The sequence below is a fragment of the Mustela lutreola genome, chromosome 8 (genome assembly GCF_030435805.1).
Source record: "Mustela lutreola isolate mMusLut2 chromosome 8, mMusLut2.pri, whole genome shotgun sequence".
Taxonomy (NCBI): Eukaryota; Metazoa; Chordata; class Mammalia; order Carnivora; family Mustelidae; genus Mustela; species Mustela lutreola.
Window position 1 is genome coordinate 18560833 of NC_081297.1, and position 21577 is coordinate 18582409.

Genomic DNA, 21577 nt, shown 5'->3' on the forward strand with positions numbered 1-21577 from the left:
CCCTGCTGAGCAGAGAGCCCGATGTGGGGCCCGATCTCAGGACCCCGAGATCATGACCTGAGCTGAAGGAGAGGCTTAACCCACTGAGCCACCCAGGTGCCCAAACTCCAACCTTATTTTAAAAATTAATTTTAAAATATTTATTTATTTATTGTAGACACAGAGATAGTGTGTGTACGTGGGGGAAAGAGCAGAGGGAGAGTCTTCAGGCAGATGCTGCGCTGAGCACGGAGCCCACCCTGGGGTTCAAACTCATGATCTATGACATCATGACGGGAGCCAAAGACAAGTCTGACACTTAACCAATAGAGCCATCCAGGTGTCCCTAACCTTCAACTTTAAATATTAGGCCTCCCCTAGCCTAATCTTCTAATAAACTTTTCTGAATGGAACTTGGTACAAACATTTACTGGGCATGAAAACTTTGTGTAATTTTGTAGTTAGAGATGAAAATTTCCTTACCATTTGTTCACCAAAACTTTGTTGTAGGTGCTACCAGAAAGGGAGTATGTTAGGTTCATCTGGAGAATAGAGAGTGACTTCCACATGGACTCTGCCTTCAAGAATTTATTATTTGCCAACAAATTAGGAAATCTCTTAAATCTAGATCTTAGTTGTCTGATGTATATCATTTGAGAAGTGGATTAGGTATTTTCTGTGGTCGTTTCTGTGACTCTAGAATTTCCGCATCACACACCCCCTCTGCAAAGGACAAAGTTAATGCAAAAGGTCATTGGCAAAATCATTTAATGACCTATTCACGAATGGCATTTACTAGAGTGCCATTCAAATAAAGTTAAATCACCCCAAATTCTATCCCTTAACAATACTGTATCATACATATACTTGAAAGTTACTAAAAGAGCAGATCTTAAATGTTCTCATCACATACGTGGCACAAACACTAAGCAATTAGGTGTGATGGAGAGGTTAACTAAGCTTATTGTCCTAATCATCTCACCATATATACATGGCAAAACATCAGGCTGTACTTCTTAAACCTATGCAATGTGATATGTCAGTTGCAACTCAATGAAGCTGGAAAAAAATTGTCCTTTAACGGGTACTTCTCTGCTCATTACTACCCAAAAATAGCACATAGATGTTCATCTCCATGTCTATGCTCCTGACAGGCCTGGACAGGGATGACGTCTTGTGCACAAACCCTTATCTTCCTGCTCTCCTACGTCTGACCGTCCCCACAGGTGTCCATCTCCCCTTCCTATAGGTTCCTTCAACACGTTGTCATCACTAAATCCAGTTTTTCAGCGTTCACAGCACGCCCACTGTCTTGCATTAATGATTACATTAATGATACACAATTAAGTACAATGAAACACTTACAAAGCAAATCAAGTGTTATGGAAGCACTGAGGTGAACAGATTGATTTTGACCAGGAGGACCATGAAAGCACTAGAGAAGAGATATTTGAGCACAACTGTTTCCAAGGCCAGGACCTGGTAAAGGGGTTTATGTGGAGTAATAGTGAGAAGCAGTAATCAGTGATGATTTTAAGCTTTCAAACCTGGATCAATGAAAATTTGTTAAACAAATGAATTTCTAGCTGGGGTAACTGAATGATAGGAATGCCATTTCCAATAGAATATAAAGAGACAACTTGGTTTTAGACACTTTTTTTTTTTTTTTTTTAGGATTTTATTTGAGAGCACACACACAAGCAGGGGGAAAGGCAGGCAGAGAGGAAGAAGCAGGCTCCCCTCAGAGCAGGGAGCCCACTGCAGGGCTAGATCCCAGGACCCAGGGATCATGATAAGAGCCAAAGGCAGGCATTCGACACACTGAGTCAACCAGATGTCTCCATTTTAGACATTAAAAAACAAATGCATTTAAGTTTTGGACACTTTTAGAAGGTGCCTATGGACAACTGAGGTAGAGATATTCACCCAGGCACTTAACTCCCGGAGGTCAGTGGAGATTACATGGGTTATCTGCAAGTACTCCACATTTTATGAGATTTGAGCATTTCAAGGGATGAGGGTCTGTCACCCTTGGTCTCCTTGACGGAACCAAGCACATCACCAAGCACACAGTGGGCCTCCACTATATTTGAGTCGAGTAATAATGACAATAGATAACATGTTTGCCCAGTGGGCCGAGTCAGGGCAGGTTTGGGGACAGCACTGGGTTTAGACACACTTGTAACGGCAGCTTCCTGAGTGGGTCATTTATTCCCAGCATTAAGGTGTACATGGATGAAGACGATGAACAGGCATCCGTGGAAGGTGAGTGGAATGGATAAATGGAAGAAATGTAAGGGACCTTGCCGAGGAGCTGAAGTAGAAGGTGCAGTTTGGGGCATGAGTCTCCAGGCGAAATCACGGGCTGTGAACCAGAAATCCAGGGTCTTGCCCGGTGGTGGGGGTAGGAAAGACAGCCAGTGTGGTGGGTGGGCGTCCCCCTTCTGCAGGACTCAGACAGGGCAGAGGTCTGCAGTCCAGTGTATAAAAGGCCCGAAAGTTAAAGGCACAATAGGAGTGTAACTTCACGTCAGTGTCACTCTGGGAGGTGGCCAACGACGTGCCCAGGTCCTTTCCCTTGCTGCTAGGGAAGCCCCGGTCTCCACGCAGCATATCGGACTCCTGGCAACGCTAAGTGGCGGTTCCCTGAGCCTCATTCCTTCGCCCCACCGCCGCCTCTGGGGGCTCCTCTTCTCGGTTCTCCGCACTCTTCGGTCCTTCCTCCTCCCTTTCTCCCTGGGGAGCAAAGGGGGTTGCCCAGCCCGAGGCCTCCCGCTCCTCGCCTGCCTCTTCAGCGGGACCGGAGCGGCCGCCTGGAGTTCGCGGGCACACCGGGGGCGGCCGGACCGCCGCGGAGCCGCAGCCGGAGCCGGAGCCGGAGCCGGAGCCAGAGCCGGAGCCCGAGCGCTAAGCTGCAGCTTAACGGTCCCGCGGCCGCGCCCCGCCTGGCGGCGCCGCAGCTGCTCCCCGCCCGCCCCCTGCGTCATGACGCCGGCGCCCAACGCGGAAGCCGCTCGCGGCGCGCCTGGTCCAGCCGCGGGCAGAGCGCGGAGCCGCGGCGGGCGCGGGATCCGGGCCGGGGCGCGAGCAGAGCGCAGCCTCCCTCGTCTGTCGGGCCGAGCGGGCAAAGCGGGCGGAGCGGGCACGGCGCGCCGGGGCCGCCGCCGGGGGGATGCGGTTGCCTCCCCCGGCCGGCGTGTAAGAGAGGGCGGGTCCCCGGCCTCGGGAGCGCGGCGGTGGAGGGGACGGAGGCGGCGGCCATGGCGACCCCCGGCAACCTGGGGTCTTCCGTCTTGGCGAGCAAGACCAAGACCAAGAAGAAGCACTTCGTAGCGCAGAAAGTGAAGCTCTTTCGGGCCAGCGATCCGCTGCTCAGCGTCCTGATGTGGGGGGTAAACCACTCGGTAAGGGCTCGGGCTGCGGCGCGCAGTCCCTTTCCTCCTCCTCCTCCTCCTCCTCTTCCTCCTCGCTCCCCTCCTCCTTCTGCTGCAGCTGCTGCGGGGCGGGGAGCCGGAGCGGGGACCCGGCCCTCCGGCTGCTCGCTCTCCGGTGTTGTCCGCCCGCCGCGGCGCCTTGGTGCCCCCATCCCCGCGGCGCGCGCCCGCCTCTCCGGGTCCCCCGGGCGCCCCTTGAACCCCGTTTGGACCTAGGGCCGGGTGCAGGACGAGGGGTCCCATCTGCAGTTGAACCCTGCGGCGGGGACCAGTGTGGTCCCCCGTCCGCGCGCTCGTCCGTCGGTCGGCGGGTCCTTGCAGCCGGGCAACTGGGAAGTTTGTGTGGGGCACGGCTCCGCCTGGGCTGTCATCCCAGGCGGGGGCTGCCGGGGTCTGAGTCTTGGACATCGCTCCCTTATGGCAGCGGGTGGCGGGGGCAGTCGGGTCCTCCGCTGGCTGGCAGGTGTACCTGTGCGAGGCTAGGAGCGTCTGGAGCCTCCCCGCGGGGCAAGAGGGGTGAGAATACTGGAGATCGGGAGATGTGGTCAGGGCTTTAGTGCTTCGGTCCTTTTTTTCCTTTAAAGGCCATATCATTGGATACAAGGAATCTTTTTGGCAAAGAAAAAGCTCATGTAAATATGGCACTGGCACTGGTGTTTAGCATCTTCCTCTGCTCCTCTCCCGCATCACCCTGCCGCTGTGCGGGCTGAAGAGCTGCTTGGCGGGGAGTCTTCCTCCCCACACCTCCTCCCCCACCTTGGGGAGCCAGGCCGAAGTCACCGACTGCGGAAAGGCGGCCTGGGGAATGACTGCAGGAGGGGGTCTCCGCGGGCGCTGACAGAAAGCGGTCTCGAGTTGGCCGCACCCGTTTTGGGGGTTTGTTTAAAAGGCCGGAGGAGAACGCACTGAAAGGTTAGCTTAACACACAGCCGGAGGTGGTGGGAAACGCGCCGTTGCGGACTCTGCGGACTGCGGTTTGAGGGTCTGAAATAGCCTCCTGCTGATCTTACTGCGAGAAACTCCTGCGGTTTTAATCTCCTTAGGATCAGGAAACACGATAGGAGCTGTTGGCTGAGCCATGAAAGTTTAAATGAGCCTGTGAATTTTGACCATGACCTTACCACTGCAGTCAGTTAGCATGTGAGGAAGAGTGTAAGCTTGCTTGCTGTACTTTTGATTTCTATGGATGTCTGTGTGCCCTTTTCAGCATAATAGAAATGACAGAAGACCATTCTCAGTTTAAGGAAGTTGTTTAAAATGGCTCAAAAGCATCATATTTGTATTTTCCTTTCTCGGGCTGAGCTGGGGAAAAGGTGAACTAGCATATCAGGATTGACTGTGCTTGCATGAAATGATTGTGTTTAAGAATTGTTTAAGAAAATGAGTTGTGTGAAAGAAGATGAATGCCTAATCCACTGACGTTCTTTTTAACTTCCTGATAACTTCTTTAGCAATTAGGAACGTGAGCTTTTACAAGCGCCTATGTTAATGCCTCTAAACTCTCCGAAGTTTCATTGTAGTAAGTGAAATGGAATCTTCCCTCTATAATGAATCTACAATTTAGAGTTATGTCTAATTCTTTTAAGCTTTAAAAATTATGTATGTTAGTTGCTGTTTCAAAAATATTAATATTGTTCTATATTTATTCGTGCTTTTATCTCCTTGAGAGTTCTGTTGTTTTGGTCAGGTGAGTTTGTGTGTGAGCATTTAATGTAGTAAAGCATTAGTGCCAACAATATGCGGAAAAAGAGTGTGCTTTCTGGGGATTAGTCTCAATTCCAGTTTACTTTACAAAATCTTGTAATTATGCATATTTTCTTTTAACCACGTATACTGCACCTTATGTTTATGAATTGCTACATTTGTTTTAGAATTTCTTGCTAATTGGAATTTTCAAAACTACTTATGGCTTATAAATATAATGTATGGTTTGTAGATGGTACCTTTTATGTTATTTTCTTTCGCTTTCAAGAAAAGTTAGCAATTCTCAGTATAGTCATCCCAAGGACTCAAGTTTCCTTAGTATGTAATGTAACCATGTTATTCTTCGAACAAAGATGTAGTAGGCAAATAGTACCAGTCACTGTGCAAAAGATGACTAAAACTGCCCATATTTTCATCCAAATATCTTTATTTTGAGGGCTTCACTGACATAAGAATGTTCTGTTTCACAGCATTCTTTTTCAAATTGTCTGTTTTCTTTATTTCTGGAATAAAAAGTGTGTATAACTATGAAATCTAAACACCAAGATGCCATGTGTTTCTGGTGGATTTCATTTTAGGTAACAAAGTTTAATACTAGATAAACATTTTTATATGAACTTGACCAAATATGACCAAAGTCTACAGTATAATATGAGAATAAACTACGTCAGCATTATTAAGAAGGAGCAAGCTTACTGTTGTGTATGTTAGGGACATTTGAGAAAGCTTAGCAGAGAAAGAGCAGATCATTTAAATCAGGATTTCTCCTGAGTTTTTAATGTGACCACAATTAATGGGAAAAGACTTCTTATGAATATAGCAATTTCATGCTTTTATAATTCATTTGAATTTGTCTTACGGATATTTAGCAACAACTGTACATTTGTAGCACTAAAGGAAAACTTCATATATATTTATCATGGAGGCATCTTATATGGGGATTGGGAACCTACATACTTTGGTAAAATGTTCAATGTACATATGTTTTAATTTTTTCTCTAATTCTGCTGACCTTGGGCATGATAACTAACTAGTTTTTGCATTGATGTTTGCATCTATGAAAGTAAGGTGATTGGACTGGATGATTTCCAAGTATTTTTCTAACTTCGAGATTCAACCATTTTTATAGTCCACTGGGTTCATAGCATTATGTTAGGATCTGTAGACTAGCAGTAGTTAATGGTATAGAACAAAAGTGGCATTACTATTGTAACCTTGAAAATGCAGGGGCATTCAGGGAATTTTCAAGGCTGTGACTTGAAGAAATCTGTGGTGATTGTAAGAGAGGTGTGAACTAGGAGTTTGTTGGACTGATCCGAATTGGACTGCATTGCAGTCTACGAAGTTAAAGTCTATTTAATTGAAATGTAAAAACTGGCAATTAAGGTGGAAATTTCCAAGTCCATTGTGGTGGTAACTCTCAATGACAAGAATAAGCCTGACTTTGTGTGGTGAATTTGATATGTTACTGCTTTCTAACTTAAAACACCCATCAGTAAATGGATCCCAGCCAATTTTTATTTTAAGTATTTTAAGCAGGGAATATAATTGAATACATAAAGGGAAAAAGACAACTTAAGCAGGCAATTTTGTCTTGTTACATTTGGAATTAAACTAAAAATGATCAGGCAGTTAGCTCTCTAAAATTATATTTTAATAGTGTGTGGAGCATGTAGCATGAGAGAAGCCAAGACTTATTTTAAAGAGATATCCTAAAAGATTTTTATGGAGAGTGAAATGTGAGCCTTTTGGAAATTAGTATTTAAAGACCTAATTAAATATCTAAAGGAATTCATCTGTATAGAAAAAAAAATTAAAGGATATAAAACTTGTCGAAAACAAATATAGCATTTAGAAGTAGTCAGTATAAATGTTAAATTCCTTTTGTGGAAAGCTGTAGAAATGTGAATGAGCTTGGCCAAAAACTTTACTTGTTAGGAGGGTTTTGGAGGTCTGTCCTGTGCAAGGACCAATTAGTAACCAAACCTAGAGAACAGGAATAGGGTTGGGTTCAGCAGTAATTGGAACCAGGTGCTTGGGTGCTATCGGGACTTGTCTGTCCATTTTGGCTTTCTCCGTGCCCAAGGCTTACTGGTTTCCTCTACAGGGCAGGAAACTAATGGTTCCTGAATTTAACATTTTGTACTTTCTGCCCCCCCACCCCAAAAAAGGGACTTTCTGTCTCTGCTTCAGTTATAAAAATCCCATGGAGGGATTCTGACTGATCTGGCATCGCCCTGGGCTAGCAGTTAGGAAAAGGTGGAAGCAGCTCTTGCCTTTTGGAACAGTTCCCATAAGAGTGGAGGGGGCCTGGATAGGCTGTTATAAGGCTGGTATCTGTCCTAGTGGTAGAGCTGGGGTGTTTGTCTTGGTGTCTGGGTGCTGTGTTTTGTGTGTTTGGGCAAATGTGCAGTTTTCTGGGTAGAGCATCGTAGCTTTTGTTATATTCTCAACAAGTCCTGGGAGTTGAATTAGGTAAATACTATATTGGAGAACTAGTGACATCTTTTAGGTTTGTGGATTTATATTTGGGCATTGAAAAAAATGAAAGAAGGAAACTAGGTTTAAAAACGAAATGAGTGACTGTGACATGTTGACTGAATGGGATATAATGAGGCAATTAAAATAGTAATTAGCTAGACATTAGATGAAGCTTATTGAATGGAACCCAAAAAAACCATTCATTCAAGCTCTAGTCTTGCACTGTTTTTGTTTTTGTTTCTAAGTAGGCTCCAATGCCGGGCTTGAACTCACGATCCTGAGATCAAGACCTAAGCCGAAATCAAGAGTTGGCTGATTAACCGACTCTTAGACACCCAGGCTCCTCAGTCTCACACTATTTTTATTTCTTCCCTTTACTGTAGAGCAAAGAAGAATGCCAAGCAGACACACAGCATTTATTACTAAGGAAACAGTTTTATGCCCCTTCACACTTAGGATTAGATCCTGAGAAAAGAATACATTTTCTCCATTTCCCAAATACCTTAGTCTGGACTTAAGTGTTCAGAATGATGCCCGTGGCAAGGCAGCGATTTCTCTTTCTAAACCAGGATCGTCTGCTCTGCCTTTAGAAAGACTTTCAGCAAGAACTGTAATAAACAAAACCTACCTTAAGTTGAGTAGAAAATGCAGTCAAGCTGAGTAATTAATTCGACCAACATACCCTTTGAAATACAAATTTTGGAATTTAAGGGAATTAGTGCAATTTGGCAAAAACGGTTTGTGGTCAGACAGATTAGGTTCAAATCCTGCCTCCATCAATTATGGACTCGTTGAACAGATGATTTATCCACTTGAGCCTCAATTTACTCATTCTGAAAATAGAAACGATGATGATTCTATCACAGGATTATTCTGGGTGTTAAGTAAGATAATGTATTTAAAGTCTAGAACTGTAATTAGCACATAATAGGGAGTTAGTAATTGATACCCCAAAATGTTCAAGTTCAGATACAGTTAGGCTGTTAACATATTCATAAGCACCAGAGAAGTGCTTCTCAAAATTTAATATGTGTATGAATCACTTGAGAACACTTTAAGGAATGCAGATTCTGACTTAGCAGGTCCTGGGGTATGGGGGTGGGTCCCCGAGACTGCATTTATTGTGCTCATAGGTGATGACAGTGCTGGTTCTTGGGACGCATGTTGAGTAGCAAGGCCATAGGGCTAAAAATAAAGAGAAATACCCAGGATTTGTCCCCTGACTGCATGCGATGACTCTCCTTGGGAGAATGGTGACTCCATTGTAGAGTTAGGAGAAGGAATTGTGTATTGAAAAAGGTTAAAAAAATTTTCTGACTGGCTCAGTTGGTAGAGCATGGGACTCTTAATTTCAGGGTTGTGAGTTCAAGCCTCATATTGGGCTTGGAGGTTACTTAAATACATTAAGTGTTAATCTGCAGGTGATGGTGAATGGATATTCTAGGGACAGTGCCCACGGGAGTGGGGAGTGTTAGAAGGTAGAATTATAGCTCAGGAGCAAGGTTAAGGCTGAGATGGAGAATGGAGACTTGTCCATGCTGGGTTGCTAAAAACGGGGGTAAAAGTAGGTCTCCGAGGAAAACAACTGGCTTTGAGGGAGGGATGGAGGAAGAAGAAACAGGAAACAAGACAAACTCTGCAAGAAGGCCAGCAGATGAATGCTTCGGAGACCATGATGTTCAGGGATGTACTTTTCCTGACAGTGGCTGATTGGTATGTGTGCACGCACGCGTGTGTGTGTGCGAGCTTAAAGAGTTAGAGAACAAATGAATGGAAATAGAGACAGCATTTCTTTTGAGAAGGTTAGAAGTAGAAGGAAGGTGGAACATGCCATTTTATTTAGGGTTACCAAGGTATTTTCCTCACTTCCATCACTTTCCATTCTCATCTCTACCAACCTAACCAGATTTGTTACCTTTTTTGAAATGTTAAAAATACCTCCTAGCTTATTTCCCTGTATCTACTATTATCCACATTTGTGCCATGTACCCCTATGGCAGTTTAGTGAAGGCTGTGGTCCCCTTCCTATAATAATGCTTTTGAATGAATAAATGAAAATACGTAAAGCTGCATGTTACCAAGTTCAGGGATCCCCTGAATTCTGTCCATGGACCACTTGGGAGGTGTGGAACCTAATTGAGAACTCTTGAAAGAATAAGGTAGGAGTGGGTATGGGGTGAAAAATGGGGGAGAGTGTGCAGCAGCCAGGAAGAATAATACGTAGCAGGAACGTGCACAGATGAAATTAATACCTGTTGAGCACACAGTGCTAGTAGGTGGTGGGATTCAGACCTGTACCCACAACCATTGAACTTGGCTGCCTGGGCCAGCCTCAGAGTTAGTCATTTCTGTGCTTTCCTTAGTCTATTCTTCCCCTTCTTTTCTTTAGTCTTAAAAGCTATACTTTGACAGACTGTAAGCTATTAATATGGAGTATTACCTATTAATATGTGTTTAAAACAGTTTTTCCTTTATAGGAAGAAAGTCATTGCATATATTCAAAGCATGTGGGAAGAAAATGCATATATTATATATTTTGTATATTATAATATATGCATATTATAATAAATTTTTTGTGTGTGTATTTGTATACACACACACAAAACTTATTAAAGAAAAATGTAGGGATTTTGAAGACAGTAACCTACCTAAAGATAAGCCTTTACATTCAAAGCAATTCTTTGAATACAGTTTTTCACCTGTCGGCCATGGTTAAGAGCTTGGACGTGGTGCCACACTGTTTGGTTGGCTTTGACAAAGTCATTTGGGCTCTCGCTCAGTTCCTTCTTTGTAAAAAGAGATAATAATAGTATCTAGTACAGAGATTTGCTGTATGGGTGAGATGAGTCTGTACTTGTAAGATACCTAAAGAGTTGCTGGCACATAGTAAGTTGTTAATGAATGTTAGCAGTCATTAATACATTTTAAAAAGTGTTTTAAATGAGAAAACGTGAGCAATTATTAGAGTGCATGTTAAATTAATGTTACATGAACATTGTTCATAGATACAAAGTCATGGCTGCAGTTGTATCCTTGAGCATCTAGGGAGTTGCAAATTAATCCTTTTAGAATTATCTTTGTGCCCTTACTTTAATTTCTCTATTTTGTTATAATGTCCTTTCTTGTATCTTTAATGCTTCCACTACAGATCAGGTTGTTTGAGGTGTCAAAAATTTCATTCAGATTCATTAGTTGTACATTGTGTTAGCTCTTTCTTTCTTTCTTTTTTAACTTCCTTCCTTGCTTCCTTCCTTCCTTCCTTCCGTGTCACTGTGCGAAACTCTTGGGATGCAAAAATGAATATATTGTGGACCCTGCCCTCCAACTGATCATGACTACAGGGGAGAGAGACATAGATGCAGACTTTATATATAAATAATAGTGTGTCTAGGAATGCTGGGGTCAGACTATAAACAGGGAGGATGAAGGAGATAAAGGGGTTGGGATATCTGGGGGAAGGGCATTTTAGGTAGGAGGAACAGCTTGTGCAAAGGCCCAGAGCTAGTGGTGGCTCTTAGAAACTGCAAGGAAGCCTGTGTGGCCGGAGCACTGTGAGAAAGAGGGAACGTGATAGGAGATGGAGGCAGGGCCTGGATCACGATTACTTGTGCCCAGGACTCTTGGAAGAAGAGTTCAAGAGGAGTTGACATTGAGAGGGCCTTGAAGATAGGGTAGAATTTCCCTTCTAGAGAAGGCAGGGATAGGTATGTATGGCCAAAGGAACAAACTGCTAAAAGTACATAGTATGTGGTCTGGTGTGACTGTGATGTAGGACCTTGCCACTCATCAAGAGTGTAATCTACAGAATGGTGCCCTTAGCCATCACCCAGGTGCCTGTGAGAAACGCAGAATCGTGGGCCTCTCTCTGCAGACCTTCCGGGATGGAATGTGCAGTGTAATAAGACAGGTGGTTTGTGAACTCATGCCAGCTTGAGAAGCATGGCCAGGGCAAATACTTGGTTTCAAACCCTGAGCTTCCTTGGAGGTGCCTCAGAGGGTAGTGGGAGGGGACTGAGCTGGTAGGAGGGGGCTGAGCTTGTGGGAGGGTGGGGGGCATCGAGCTGGTGGGGGGAATTGAGCCCCGACCTCACTTCCATCCAGAACAACTTGTTTTTGTTCTCCTCATCATCTTTTAAAAAATTTTTGATTGAGGGCACCCAGTACATGCTGTGTAAAGGGCAAATATGGATGAGACAAAGTTGCTGCAACCACCGAGATTGAAAACCACAGAGGTAGATAGACATGGGAAATGTTAAGGAGATGGTAGAAGAGGTGGTTGGAGGTCAGATTTTAAAGGGCCAGTAGCCAGTTGTTTGCCTCTGAAAAACCTAACAACAGTTTCGGTGAGGGCCTCTTTAAGATTTACCATAAATCATAACATACGCTCTTTGAAACCATTTCTTACCCTTTTCTTTCTCCTTAAACCTTCCTCTAGTGTTTTGCCCCTTTGCCCTCTTCCATCTGGCAACCTTTCATGCTTTAGGAAAACACTGGGCCAACAGAAGCCACTTCCCACCACGCATGCTGCTAACTTATGGACAGCTGAATCCAGGAAACTCCAGACGTGCTGGAGGGCCGCACAGTCCAGTTTGGAAGCCATTGTCACACATAGCTATTGACATTTTACCGAATTAAAACTGAATCATGAGGTACAGTCTCATGTCGAGTGCCCAACAGCCACACACCCGGGTAGTAGCTCCGGAGCTGGACAGCGAGGGTGTAGACGATTGCCAGCCCTGCAGCACTGTAGAGTGGACAGCGCTCCCTGCGCTGGGGCCTCGCCCCTTAAAAACAAAATAAACAGCCAGAGTCACCGAAGTCTCCTTTGGCATTACACCCTCACTTTAGTGTCCACTCTGCTTCTCCGTTCCTTTTTCTAGCAGAAGTTGAAAAGCCTCGTCTACTGCACCTGCCTCCTGTTGTCCGTCCGCAGCTGCGGGCTCTCTCCCCGCCTCTCTCCCTGAACCAGCTGCAGCCTCGCTTTCATCCTGCCCGCTCCGAGCACACAGCACAAGCGACACTCCTGTTTTCAAATCCAGGGGTCCCCTTTTCATGTCTTCTCTTGTTTTCCTCCTGCCTCACCCCCCACTCCTTCCTCGGGACCTTCCATACGAGGTTCCTCCTCCTTTATCCCGTCTCTAAAAGTGGGAGAGCCCAGAGCTCTTTCCGGCGTCGTGGTCTGTAACCAGGCATGTTTTATCCACACCATCTTAGTTAGTCTCTTGGCATTTCATGCTGATGACTGAGAAGTTTTTACCTTCAGCTCTGAATTCCCTGCTGGGTTTCTATTCAATTTCCTATTAGATCTCTTCCCTCAAAACCGAATAGACATCTCAGATGTGACCCAGACAGGGCTCTCCATCTCCTCCTGCCCTTCTGCCCCACCTGCTGTCACGCCCTTCGCCAGTTTCTTCCCCTGTCCGTGAATGGACTACCATCTCCCCAGCTGCTCAAGCCAAAAACCTTGGCACCGGCCTTGATTCTTTTCTCATTATCACCACTACCATTTCTGAGTCCTGCACGTTTCTGCATATTTCTCTCTTTCCCATACGAATTCCCTTTCTCCAGAGCACTATCATGGTCAGCAGGTCTGCCCGTAGTCACCCCTCATGCTGGTTCCATCCAAATTCTCTACAGTGGTAGCAGAGTGATCTTCCTGTCATTTCACGTCTTCGGTGAAAACCTTCCAGAGGCTTCCTGTTGCATTGTGCACAAACCCCAGGCTCTTCTTCTCTGTGGCTTGCAAGGTCTTGCTGGCCTGGTCTCTGCTTCCTTCTTTGCCCTCATTGTTTCCCACTGTCTTCATGACTTCTTCATTCCAGGCACACTGGGCTTTCTCTGTTCCTTAAACAAGCTGACCTCAGGGCAGACACACAGAGCTTTTGCATTTACTTTCCTCTTTGGAATGGTCTTCCTTCAGGTTTTTGTGTGGCTGTCATTTTAGTCTCTCAGCTAAAGGGTTGTCTTCTTGGACGGCTTCTCCGACTGCCTGTAAAGCCACTCGTGTTTCTGTTGTTTCCTCTGTGACACTTCACACCATCGGAAACTGAGTTGTCTCCATGTTTATGGATTATTTCCCCCAACTGGGATGTTAAATTCCTCAGCAGCTGCGGCTGTCTCAGTTACAGCTGTGTCCCTGTACCTAGAGCAGTGCTGGAATGTAGTAGGTGCCCAATAAACACTATCAAAGGACTGGACAAAGCTGGTGTCCATAAACCGTAGGCCATTCGTGCTCAGCTGGTGTACTGTGAGCCTCCCACAGGAAATTTTCACCCACATGTAAAATTCATTTCTTCTATGATCGAGCCTGATATTTAGAGCATCTGGCTGGCGGGTTGGGCACTGCAGTGGGGAGTGGGGAACTTGCTGCACGGCGGTGATAAGAGGTGTGGGGTAACTGTGAGCCATTGCCAGAGAAAGGGCTTTGTCTGCAGTGGCATGCAAGAACTTGGCCTCGTGCACAGTGCAGAGGAGTTTGAGTGAGGAAACCCCTTTTCTCGCAGGCTATCACGGTGCTGCATGGCCACCGAGTGAACACGTAAAGACAATGAATGCCTTTCTAAACGTCTGAGACATTATTGAAGAAAAGGGCACTGCGGTGTTATTTCTGGTCAGAAGTTTGGCGTACATTAAGTTTAAGATTCTGTGACTGATGTAAAAATGGTGCTAATCCCAACATCCTGAATCTCTGCGGGGTCTGTTCCGCTGTGTTACATTTCTGCTGGTTTGTGGTCCCAGCGCCTCTTTCCCGTATTTGCCTGGTTATGTTGGCCACAAGCTGCTGCTTCCCCTTGGACGTTACTTGGGGAAGGATTCTCTGAATCTTAGGGCTCAAGTGTGTCCCTCGTGCCCTCTTGTCCTGATTGTTTGTCTTTGCCATCTGGCAGAGGGGAGGCTAGGGGTGCAACAGACCAAGGCCATTTCAAACTAAACTCATAGCTTGGGATTTTTTGAGTCTCACAGTGATATAAATTTGGACTGCAGGCCCCTGGGGAGGGGGAGGAATGGGTTTATTTTTGGCTTGTACTTACCCTGAGGGTGTGACCCTTTTGGATTCTAGCCCCATGGAAAAAGGGTTTCCTCTTAGATCCCCCAGCTTGGGTCAGCTCTAGGCTCTGACTTCTGTTTGTCTCCATCTCAAGAGCGTCAGAGCCCTGAGGGCCGAAGTAGAGTGGCTTCCCTGACTAAGCTGACTGCTGCAGCTTCCAGCTCTCACTTCGCCTCTGCCGAGCTAACTCCTGCCTCCTCGGTGCTTTGATGTCTTCAAGAAGATGTTTACAAAATATTTTATTCAGGATGTTTAGAGCTGCATAACTTAGTGATACTCTATTAGTGTAAATGGAGCTGAGCCTCAGAGTTTCTCAGGAGACAGGGATGGCCGGCGGTGAGTGAGTGGGAGCAGGTCAGAGCCTGTGGTGGGCCCAGGGCCAGATCACTCTGTCAGGGCCTGGGGGCCACCGGAGGAAGGACCGTCAGGGAGACAGGGCTGTCCTCTGGGAGTGGCACTAAAGACAACGGGTTGCTTGAGGAAAGCTCTGGAAGTCAGCTGGATTTGGTGGCGGCTCGAGGGATGGGATAGTGGAGGACAGCTCTGGGTTTCCTGGCTTGGTTGCCTAAGTAGTTCTCTTGCCCTTCCTGCTCCGTTCCGTTATTATCTTTTGGGCTCTTAGCCAAAAAGAGCCTGTATTAGCGGCACTTGTGTAACTAATAAGTGGAAATGACATTTCCAATTTTGAAGTTTTCACAAATGTTTTAACGTATAGGTCAATCCGGCGTTTGATCGATAACTCAGCATTTGATGTCCCGAATGTGACTGGAATCCTGAAGTGTGTTTTAATGCTCCAACTTTAACTAGTCCTTCATTTTGTAAAAAAATGTCATTTTCATATCTAATAAAGTTCTACTACCAATAACCTATCATTGGTGTGCATTTTTTGGTATTTTCTCTAATGAGGCCTAATAAGAAAGACAAATGAAAAAGTTCATAATCTTACAGGAAAGATAGGCAGTGATTATGTGAACAAGGTGGTACATTGGTGAATGAACAGGAGTGCCTCATTCAAGGTTTATTTGGTGGCAAATGACAGGAAAGTCTGATCAGCTGAAGGAAAAACAGGGTTATTCGGTCCCCCTTAGAGCAGAAAGGCAGGACCCTCACCTGAGCCTCACATAGCCTGGGACCCAAAGTGACTTCCTTCCTCACTGTCTTTCTGATCTTTGCATCACTTTTCATGAACCTTTTCTCTGGGCACCTTGGCTTTTCTCAGCTGCTTTGTGCAAGTAGACCCCACACAGCTTCTAAGCTTACTTGCCCCCAGATCCGGGTCCATGATGGGGGGCAATTAGCCACTCAGATCCTCATTTCAGCTTTCTTAAGAAAGGAGGAGCGACAAAAAGAGGGTTGGTGGCCATAAGATCCAGCCAGCTGTGGCCACAGGAGCAGGCCCTCCTGCCATGTGGCCTTGATTTTGCCCGTGGAACTTGAGCAGAGGGTCAGTGCCAGCTGTCAAGCCTCGAGTGGCACCAGTCCTCCCAACTTTTATGCAGCGACATTACACACAAAAAAGGATTGATAAACCACCCCAGGGGGAGTTCGTGTTCTTTGGGTTGAATCTTGAAGAGTGAATTGTAATGAATCTGGTGAGGAGACTGGAGGAAACAGGTAATAGGCAGGGTCCAGTAGCAGGTACAAAAGCAGGAAGGGCCGGTGTCAGTTTTAAGGAACCGTTGAACCTTTTTTTTTCCCCCAGGTACTATTATACTTCCTGTGGTCTGTTTTTCTGGTTTTATTCGTTTTCCATTCTTTTGCCCATAATTCTATTGACATTATTTCTGTTCAGTTTGATTTCTTTAGGCTTGTTTTTTGAGGATTAGAATCGTGTTTGCAAGTGGCCTGGTGCCCTGAAGTTCAGAGCTGAGTATTATCTATAGTTGTAATAAACACGCTTTCTGTATGTTTTCTCAACCTGCACTTTGAGGAAGGTGTTCTGTGTTACAACCCACCAGTGACCTCTGGGGCCCTGCGTACCACACAGCCTGCCCCAGAAGGCCCAGGCGCCTGGGAACGTGTGGGCTGAAACCCCATCGCAGCCTGCACATTATGGTGGAGGGCTGCACTAGCTGGAGACAGGCACCCGCTTTGTGATTTTCCTGGACAAGGGGGGGGGAGCTCATCTTCTGAGGGGCATGGGGGGGGGTGGTGGCGGGGGAGGTGCCAGCCACTGTCCTGTTTTGCCCTGCTTTTCTCGGGTCATGCGTCCAAAATTGCTCTTGTCAAATTCCTGCGTGCTGGCATCCTTGACGAAGCATTCAGGAGGTGTTTAGCCTAGACAAAAGAGAAGAAAATGGGATTTACTAAGTTCCCTTACAGATTAGAATCCGCTTTGGCAAACGTATAATTATGCTGTCTTTTCTGCGACATGTGTGTTGTGTTTCTATAATGTGAAGTGGTTTACACAAGGTGAACAAATAGGGAATGATGTGGACATTGGTACAGACACAGTGTTCCTGGAACATCGCTGCATCCCAGGAACAGCAGCTCGATTCAAAGTCTGCTAACAAACAGCCAGAGGCAGCAGTCCAGGCAGGACAGCAGGACTGGGCACCTTGCTCATTTCATGCCTGTTCTTCCTCGTGACTCAGGGGGCCAGGTACCTCATTCCTAGAAGTCCTAATTTTGTGGTTCTCTCCATTCTTTGTGCATTTTATCCTAATCTTGATAACTCGGAAGCCCTGGTTGTTCCTTACAGTCTTTCCATCGGGTGATCTTCACAATTGTACTTTTAAAGGTAAAGTCCTTTCTGTATTTAACTGGAATTAAACAATTTTGAAGACTCATATATATATATATATATTTAACATTTTGTTTATTTATTTTCAAAAGGATTTTATTTATTTATTTGAGAGAGAAAGCAAGTGAGAGGGTTAGAGAGTTAGAAGGAGAGGGAGAAGCAGACTCCTGGTTGAGCGGGGAGTTCAACGCAGGGCTTGATCCCAGGACTCTGGGATCATGACGCGAGCCAAAGGCAGACGCTTAACCTACTGAGCCACCTAGGTGGCCGGCATTTTTTTTTTTTTTTTAAAGCATTCTGGTGCTGAGTTCTGTAAGTTTTGACCAGTCTCCCTACATTGTGTTTTTGGTGTGTATACAGAACTTAGTTTTTCAGGAATACCTATGACATTCTAATAGAAACATTTGTACTGACCGTAGCTGCATGCCCAGGCTGGAATCCCTGGTCATCGTCATTGTGTTGTTCTGCTTCCGGGGGATAACCAGGCATAAATATGCTTAAAAAGTTTGAAGACACATCTAAATCAGCAGAAACATCATTTCTTTATGGTCCTCTTAGATTTCCTTAGTGGTCCTTCTTCTGCCTGGCATTGCTGTGTCCCACTGTCTCCCACTCCCAGGTATCACGTGTGTTCGTGTCTCTTTCCGGAGTCTGCCCGACTCCTGGAGATTCCATGGTCCAAGATGGCCTATCTCGGTGTGCTCCAGATCCATTTTACCTTTTTGAAAATTTGCTCTAGCTCTCTTCTGTGCCTGCAAACCTGAGAAGGAACTTTCTTTTCAATGGACCCCTCCCTCATAGAACCAAGACTTCAGGATTTTACTTTAACATGATGGCTTGGAAAAGTTTCCTCATAGAAACAAACAGCCAACTTACAAATGAGTGTTTGGAACACAATCCATTCATAAATTAGATTCTGTCTGCACACAGGTGAAAAGTTCAAAATGCTTTGGCATGGAAAGAACTGTTCAGAAACAATTATGATACACCCATAAGGTACTTACTTTTTTTGGCACATGGAGCCAAAGTAGGAGGACAGGAACAAATTTAAGTGGAAAAAAGAAAAAAAAGGTTAGGAGAAGCTAGGGTAACCTTTTGTCTCCCTCACTTTTCTCTTGCACTTTTGGCATCAGATATTTGCATATTTAAAACATGCCAGTGAAGATTTGATCCAGTAGCAGCCAATAGTGAACATTTTTATTTTGTGTTATATGAAACTTCCCTCTCATGTTTATGTCGGTGAACTAGAGACATTCATGATATCATAGGAATTTAAGTTCTAATTAGTACTGAGGGAGGTCTGTCTTTCTCCCCTATACTTATTTTATATAATAATATGTGTATTGTATGTACTCTGTATAGAAAACTTGAAAAATAGAAATAAATGTATTAAAGAGTTACCATAATCATCCTATTCAGAGGCAATCAGTGTCAATGTTTTGATGTGTGTTTTTCAATCTCTTTTAAAATCTCATTGAGATTATATTGTCTGTATATTTCCTCATATCATTATGTATGCCTCGCAATGATAATTTTTAATGACCGCCTAATAGTCTAATGAAGTTTTAATAGTTTATACATTGGTTCCATTTTTTTGCTACCATAAAGAATGCAGCAGTCCGCATCTTCCTATAGAAAACATTTTCCTTTTTTGGTTGATTTCCTTAGAACAGATTCCCGTTTTGAGGAATTACTTGGTCGGAGGGTATGAATATGTTAAGGCTCTTCTACCTGTTGCCAGATTGCTTTCAAAAAGGGCCACGTGAGTGTATAAAGCTTCTTAATCATATCTCCTGTTTGCGTATCCCTAAATTGTACGGCAAAGATTGGAATAAAAATATAGGCGTTTCTTCATATGTATTTTTAAAGCTCTGTTGAGAGGCATTTTAGGCAGTGGAGCATATGTGCAGTGCGGGGGTGTCTAGTCTGGGTGATGGAGGCGCGGCCTTCCTGCGAGCTCTGTCCTCTACGGAGAGCTGTTTTTCACTGAGTCATTCAGCCCAATCTTGTTCTTCATTCACGTTTAGAATTCTCAGGTTTGTTGAAACAGAGGACTTGGTAATTCCCTTTTTTAAAAACAAAAGCTGCAAGACCGCCTATGTGCTTTTCCCCAAGTCCAGGGTCTGGCAGTTGGGGGCGTTGAGAGAATAGTAGTGATTTTTCAGGCAGAGGACTTGGATCGCAGAAGCTGTTTATGTTTGTCTCCCTTCAACTGGCCACACTCTACATAGCTTTTATTATTCCCAACCCACTAGCATGTACAGGCAGGTTAAAGTCTTCAGACAGAATATTAGGAATCTGTAGTTGGTTACCTAATCTTACCACTTCACTGGAGACTTGACCAGTGGACGATTCAGTTAACAGCGTTCCTCAGATGTAAGGCGACATGCCCACTGGAGTCCGTAATTAGCATGTATGTATGTGAGTGTTCTCACCCCTTGGTAGTCCCGTCCTTGGCTTGGAGCTCCATTTTGCGCACTGTCCCCTCCGCTCAGCATTATCTGATGTAAATATGTCAGTCACCTGTGCTGACTTTACAAACATCTTGCAGCCCGGCAAGGCCAGGTGGGGGAGGTATTCTGAAAGGAGAAAGTAGCATAATTTTTCCTTCGAACAGACATGAACAAGTATATTGAGTATTTTCATGAATAAAATTCCCGGCTGGCTCAGTTGGAAGAGCATGCGACTCTTGATCTCAAGGTCTTGAGTTTGAGCCCCACATTGTGGGTAGAGATTACTTTAAATAATAAATAAATAAATAAATAAATAAAATTACCTATTTTAACATTTAACTCTTTTCCATGATCTTAAAAGTAACATTTTGTTGAAGAGAAAGAATTCTTGAGAACGTTGAAGAAAATTGAAGGGACATGAAGAACACTCTTCGAAGTGAAAATTCATGGGGTGCCTGGTGGCTCAGTGGGTTAAGCTTTTGCCTTTGGCTCAGGTCATAATCTCAGGGTCCTGGGATCGAGCCCCACATTGGGCTCTTGGCTCAGCAGGGAACCTGTTTCCCCCTCTCTCTCTCTGCCTTTCTCTCTGCCTACTTATAATCTCTGTGTGTCAAATAAATAAATAAAATCTTTTAAAATAATTTAAAAAAAGAGATGAAAGGTCATACTTATAAACCACAGTCAACCAGATAAACTGTTATTTCTACTTTCTGTGGATGTGTTGTATTGTGACAGTGGTAACTACAGTTGCCAGTTTTCAGGAGGCCTAAATTACTGACTGTTTCAAATGGATGCAGGCTTTAAAATTAGCCCCTGGATAATACATTTCATTTAAAATGGAATTTAATTGATTTTTATTTTTTAAAGCTTGAATTAAGTAGAAAATGAAGGGCCTTTTATTAAAAAGCTGGTAATAATATTTAACTTGGATGATTACTTAATAGAGAATTATTCCTATCCTATTATTATTTTAAAATATTAACTGACGTGAAAAGCAGAAAATATTGCATTTTGTTAAGGAAGTCTCCTTAATTCATGTTTAAAAGTCACAGACCAGGGGTGCCTGGGTGGCTCAGTGGCCTTTGCCTTCGGCTCAGGTCATGATCCCAGGGTCCTGGGATCGAGCCCCGCATCGGGCTCTCTGCTCAGCGGGGAGCCTGCTTCCTCCTCTCTCTCTGCCTGCTTCTCTGCCTACTTGTGATCTCTGTCGGTCAAATAAATAAATAAAATCTTAAAAAAAAAAAGGTCACAGACCATTCTGAATAGTCTTTGGGAAGGGTGTTGAGTGAGAACATAGCCAGTATGACTTTTTAGTATGAATAAACTAAACGTACTTTTTCATTAATTTCAAAATAAGAACTTTTTTAGAATTATGAATATAAATCTTTTATGCTTTCTTTCTTTAAGAAAGTACTTTGGTTCCTTATGTGAGAAATTTCTGCAAGAGTTCAAAAAGCTTCTGTACAGAGTAATATTTGGAATGGAATTAGTCATTTTCCACTTAACCAGAGTGGCCAAGTACTATTTCAGAACAAAGGTATTCCCATTTCTAAACCTTTAGAACAAGAGACTGTTGAAGAACACATTTCAGTTTGATTATTTTAAGAAGAAAAGACTGTTCTGATGGCATGTGGAATAGTCCTAAATAAGAGTTGAGCTGGAAACATTTACTTATAACTCTTGGGTACACCAACTGAAGAGAGACCTTTTTATCCTGTTTCCTTAAAAAGCAAAA

At 44.4% G+C, this 21577-nt stretch overlaps 1 protein-coding gene across 1 annotated transcript in view; it reads left to right on the forward strand.

Annotated features, from left to right (window-relative positions):
• Positions 1–3098: 3098 nt before the first annotated feature.
• Positions 3099–21577, forward strand: part of PIP4K2A (phosphatidylinositol-5-phosphate 4-kinase type 2 alpha) — a 172322-nt gene continuing 153843 nt past the window's right edge. Inside the window, exon 1 of the mRNA XM_059183941.1 lies at positions 3099–3383. Within this exon, the coding sequence (XP_059039924.1) occupies positions 3240–3383 (144 nt within the window). The 5' untranslated portion in view covers positions 3099–3239. The remainder of the gene's footprint in view (positions 3384–21577) is intronic.